Source organism: Macadamia integrifolia, chromosome 10 (assembly GCF_013358625.1).
Source record: "Macadamia integrifolia cultivar HAES 741 chromosome 10, SCU_Mint_v3, whole genome shotgun sequence".
Taxonomy (NCBI): domain Eukaryota; kingdom Viridiplantae; phylum Streptophyta; class Magnoliopsida; order Proteales; family Proteaceae; genus Macadamia; species Macadamia integrifolia.
In genome coordinates, this window is record NC_056566.1 from 23,270,833 (window position 1) to 23,275,511 (window position 4,679).

The 4,679-nt window shown below is 37.0% G+C and overlaps 1 protein-coding gene across 1 annotated transcript in view; it reads left to right on the top strand.

Annotated features, from left to right (window-relative positions):
- The window catches only part of LOC122092295 (disease resistance protein RPS2-like), a 23,412-nt gene that overhangs the window by 10,674 nt on the left and 8,059 nt on the right, over window positions 1–4,679 (top strand). The window contains exons 3-4 of the mRNA XM_042662617.1: window positions 1,709–1,934; window positions 2,281–2,381. Of these exons, the coding sequence (XP_042518551.1) occupies window positions 1,709–1,934; window positions 2,281–2,381 (327 nt within the window). The remainder of the gene's footprint in view (window positions 1–1,708; window positions 1,935–2,280; window positions 2,382–4,679) is intronic.

Here is a 4,679-nt window from a genome sequence, read left to right on the forward strand (position 1 = left end):
AGTAAAGGGTAAAACTGACAAATGTATAACTAGCCCAACCCATTTAGCTTGATCGTTTATATATATATATATATATATATATTTGGATAGAATAGGGTACATATTGATATTTTTATCAATTTTTTTAATGTAATTAAACGTAATATCTTTCTTTAAATTGTTGATCATGTAATAAAACATATTAGAACTTTCTAGATCTAAGATAATTAAAGGTCATTTAAGGCTTTTTTGATACATTAACCTATTTAAGGCCTGATTATAATCCTATTAGTTAGATTAGGAGAAGTCTAGCTAAAGCCCAAAGCCCAATCGAGCCCGACACGAGACCGACTCATTCCTTAAAATAGGCAGGTCACGGTGCAAAGGTATAACTTTGCCAAGCTTGGCTAGGCCCAATCAAGACCGGCCCGACCCGACCGATTGACATCCCTACACTACAGACTACATACATCCTCTAGGTGGTTAATTTTATATGGCTCATCTCGCTACCACCGACCACATGTGATCGGCTCGAACAACCGCATACATACCACATATCTAGGGATAAGTATTACCCCCTTCCTTACTGCCAATACGCCTTAGCCATGTGATTCATCTTTCCTTTCTAATACATCTTAGCCATGTGGTTCATTCCCATAGTCCATGTGTGAATTAAAGATCACCGCCTCACTTAACTATTACCATTTCTAGACCTAACCATGATGGTTAAACTCAATCATGGTAGGGTTAACGGTTATCAGATCTCCTAAAAATCATGTTTGAGTTAATTGCTGAGGAGATCTGCCAGCTCAGCCATGAGACAACTTACCCACCAATGGAACTAAGGTTCAGGTCAACATGGAAAAAGACAAGCTATCCCATGAGGGAGAACCCCTCAAGCAATTTATACGGGTAAGGAAAAAGGCCAAAGGTAAGATACTTAAAATACTCAAACCTCTACCAGATTTCCCTTCTCTCTTTATAAGAATACTGACTTGAGTGTTGGAATCTCCTTCCCGGATTTCACCTCAGGGTCACTCTTATTTGTGATTTGAAAATCTTGACTGAGCAGGAATCTGCATCAATAGAAAACATGTCTGAATGGTCAAGAGACATGTCTTATGGAAGAGATGGATTTTGGGAACACCCATTGGTAGTGCCCCTTCCTCTTCTATATGAAGAGTATATATACAAATATATATATATATATATATATATATAATATTAATCAAAAGGTTTCGTACAACAACACTTTGATTTCAGAGTTTCTTTTATCTTGGGGTTAAAACGTCAATAAACCCGATTATATTGAAATAAGGGGGCATTTCAAACTTTAAAGAAAGTACCTATTGACACGACTCAACCTCAAATTATGTTCAACATCAACAAGAGACTCTTCTTCACCTGTTGGATTCAAGCATCTATACAAGTTCAAGTATCAAATCAGATAAGTCTTATATCCTCAACTCTCTTTTGACAACATCATGATAGTACGACTAGAGCTAAATATAAAGATTTAGGCATTTTTTAATTGCAATTTGGATCAAGTGCTGAGAAACTAGTTTAACCGCCCTGTTTGTCTTGAACAGATCATGGATCTGGTGGTTTTATATATATATATATATATATATATATTGGGTATTGTCTTTAACTTCTGCTATGTAATTTGGCTAATTTTATATGCTATTTTTCCGTTTCCTTCTCATTCTTACAAGGGTTTCTATTGCAGAGATGAAGAGAAGTTGATTAAAAAGATAGTGAAAGACGTCTCCAATGCGTTGAGTGAGATTCCTCCTCCAGAGCCTGTGATAGAGATCCCAACCGAGCCAATAATCAAGAACCAGCCGTCAACTCAACGCATGCTGCAACAGATTCTTGAATGCATAGGTGACCCTAATCCACGTTTTGGCATCATTGGAGTGTGTGGTATGGGGGGTGTGGGTAAAACCACTATGGTTAGAGAAGTAAACAATCACTTGGAAAATGATTTGGCCAGAGGAGTTAAGATACCGAAACTGTGGTAATGGTCACCTTGTCAGCTACTCCCAACATAACAAGTATCCAAAACATTATCGGTGAGCGCCTGGGATTAACAAAGAATAGTGGGGCTCATGCATTGCTTGAAGCCCTAAGGAAGAAGAAATTTCTTTTAATTTTGGATGATATGTGGTGTAAATTAAAGTTTGTGGATATTGAAATCCCTCACCCAGCTCGAACAACAAAGGGAGCTAGATCCTTGTGATCAGCCGTAGTAAAGATGTCTGCATTGATATGGGTGCTAGAAAAACAATAAAAGTGCAGCCATTAACGAAAGCTGAATCATGGGAGCTTTTTGTTGAAGTAGCTGGTGAACATGTTGTTGCCAATGGCATAAAGAGCTTTGCTGAAAAACTGGTTGGAAGGTGTAAGGGTCTCCCTCTTGCCAAAAACTAGCAACTTTTCTATTGAGGGATAATAGGATCCTCAGTGTCATTCCCCAAACAAATTTCTTGTAACACATGGATCATCTTAAGGTGTACTTGATCTTTCTAACACAGAGAAACTGGAATATATCCCAGATTCCTTATCATGTTTGGTGAATCTTAAGGTGCTTAGGTTACAGTGGTGTCAAAGTTTGAGAGAATTGTCAGAACTGGGAAAGCTTCGACAGCTCCAAGTTTTAGACTTGAGAAATTGTTGTCATGAGTTAGACTTGCACATCGTGGGAGGTATGAGTAATATAAGATACTTGGATGTGTCATATTCTTCGGTTTCGATTCCAGTGGGTGTAATTTCTCGTTTGCACTGGAGTACTTGAGATTGTGTGGAGCGTACAAAATAAAATGGATGGTCAGTGGTGGTGATGATGAAAAATGGAATGGGGTGGGTGAGTGCTCCCCTATTGAAGTGGAAGAGCTGCCCCACTTGACCTATTCAACATCTCTTTTTATTTGCTTTGAAGATATCATTATTTCTGATTGGTTCAAACCTTTGGCCAAGAAGATTAAGGTATTGTGGCTGAAACATTGCACAGTTGTAAAACAAGATGTTCTACAAGCCCTCAATGAATCCCCAAATCTACACAATTTAAAAATTCAGGATTACTCGGGTGTGACAAGTGTGCCAACTCGTGTTGTAGGTAAACTTATAATACAAAATTGTGAGGACTTGGAGGTGTTGTTGGATGGAGCGGAGGAGGATTTCTTTGAGTGGTTATACCTAGGAAGATTGCCAAAATTGAAAAGGATATGTGGTAGTCTTGCAACCCTAAGTTGCTTTGCTTAACTATTGGAGATAGGAATAGATGAATGTAATAGCTTGAAGATGATCTTCACCAAAGGAATGCCACGTCTGTTCAACAACTTGAAGGAAATTAAAGTTCTGGATTGTGAGAGAGTGGAGGTACTAATTGAAGAAGAAGAAGAAGGATCATCTCACCGTTCCCACATTGTGGCTTTATAACCTACCAGCACTAACTGACCTGTGCACCAATCAAAAAATCTTGCATTGCCCCCTTATAGATTGGGTGAATGTTGAAAACTGTGAGAGGTTAAAGAAGGATCCTCTCAACATACGAAACGCAGACGGTTTACTCGTCATCGAGGAGGGTAAAAAGTCTTGGACAAAAGGCAGTAAGGTCATGGAAGAGGAAATTCAAGCTACTTCTATTTGTGCTCTCACCTCACCTGAGGAGAGACATCTCATTGCACTCTGCTTCCTCCTACTTTTACTTTTATATTTTGTTTTCTTTTTCCCTATTTTACTCGATTCTTATAAATTTTGGAACGTAATAATTCCAATTTACTATCACTTCCCTACACGTAACCTATATTTACTAAGATTCCCTTACCTTTCACATTTTTATTGATACTCTCCTGCTTTTTTATTTTTACATCTCTTTCTCCCTTGCTCTTTTTAAATGCTTAGATTACCTTTCTTTTTCACTTGTAACCTATAACACTTTTTTTTATATTGATTGGTTTAAAATATGGTTTGAACCAAACTACTTACAAATTTTGTCTCATCCAATCATCAAGGATATTGAGATAGCTGATATGTCCTTAAATATATTATTTATTTTTTTTTATTATTATTATTTTAAATCTCATCCATCATAACAAATTTAGCAGTCTGTTCTTTTATTAGTATTAGATTGGTACCAGTCTCAGCCAATCTAAGGATTAGAAAAAAAAACACGTGGCACTCGATTGAAACACATGCTACCGATATAAATATAAATTTGATACAAAATTATTATTTTTTGAATTTACAATATCCTTGATGATTGGATGAGACAAAACTTATTAGTGGTATAATTCAAACCATGTTTTGAACCAATCAATTTGAAAGAAAAAAAAAAAGTGTAATAGGTTACAAGTGAAAAGGAAAGGTAATTTGGGCATTTAAAAATAGTAGGGGAGAAAGAGATGTAAAAATCAAAAAGCAAAGGAGTATCGGTAAAAAAGTAAAAGGTAGGAGAGTTTTAGTAAATATAGGCCAAGTGAATAGGAGTGATAGTAAATTCCGCATTAGGATTTTTTACTTCCCATGCGTATAGCTAGTGGCATAAGCATGTATTCTTCTGGTTTGCTGTTCTTGACGAGTACCAGCGTGCCTTCCAGTCTGCCGCTCAAGGTAGAATGGATTTGTTGCTTACCACACGACTTTTATTATTGGTGTGGCCATGTTTTGAGGTTTTTTTTTTTTGGCTTTGTTCGCCA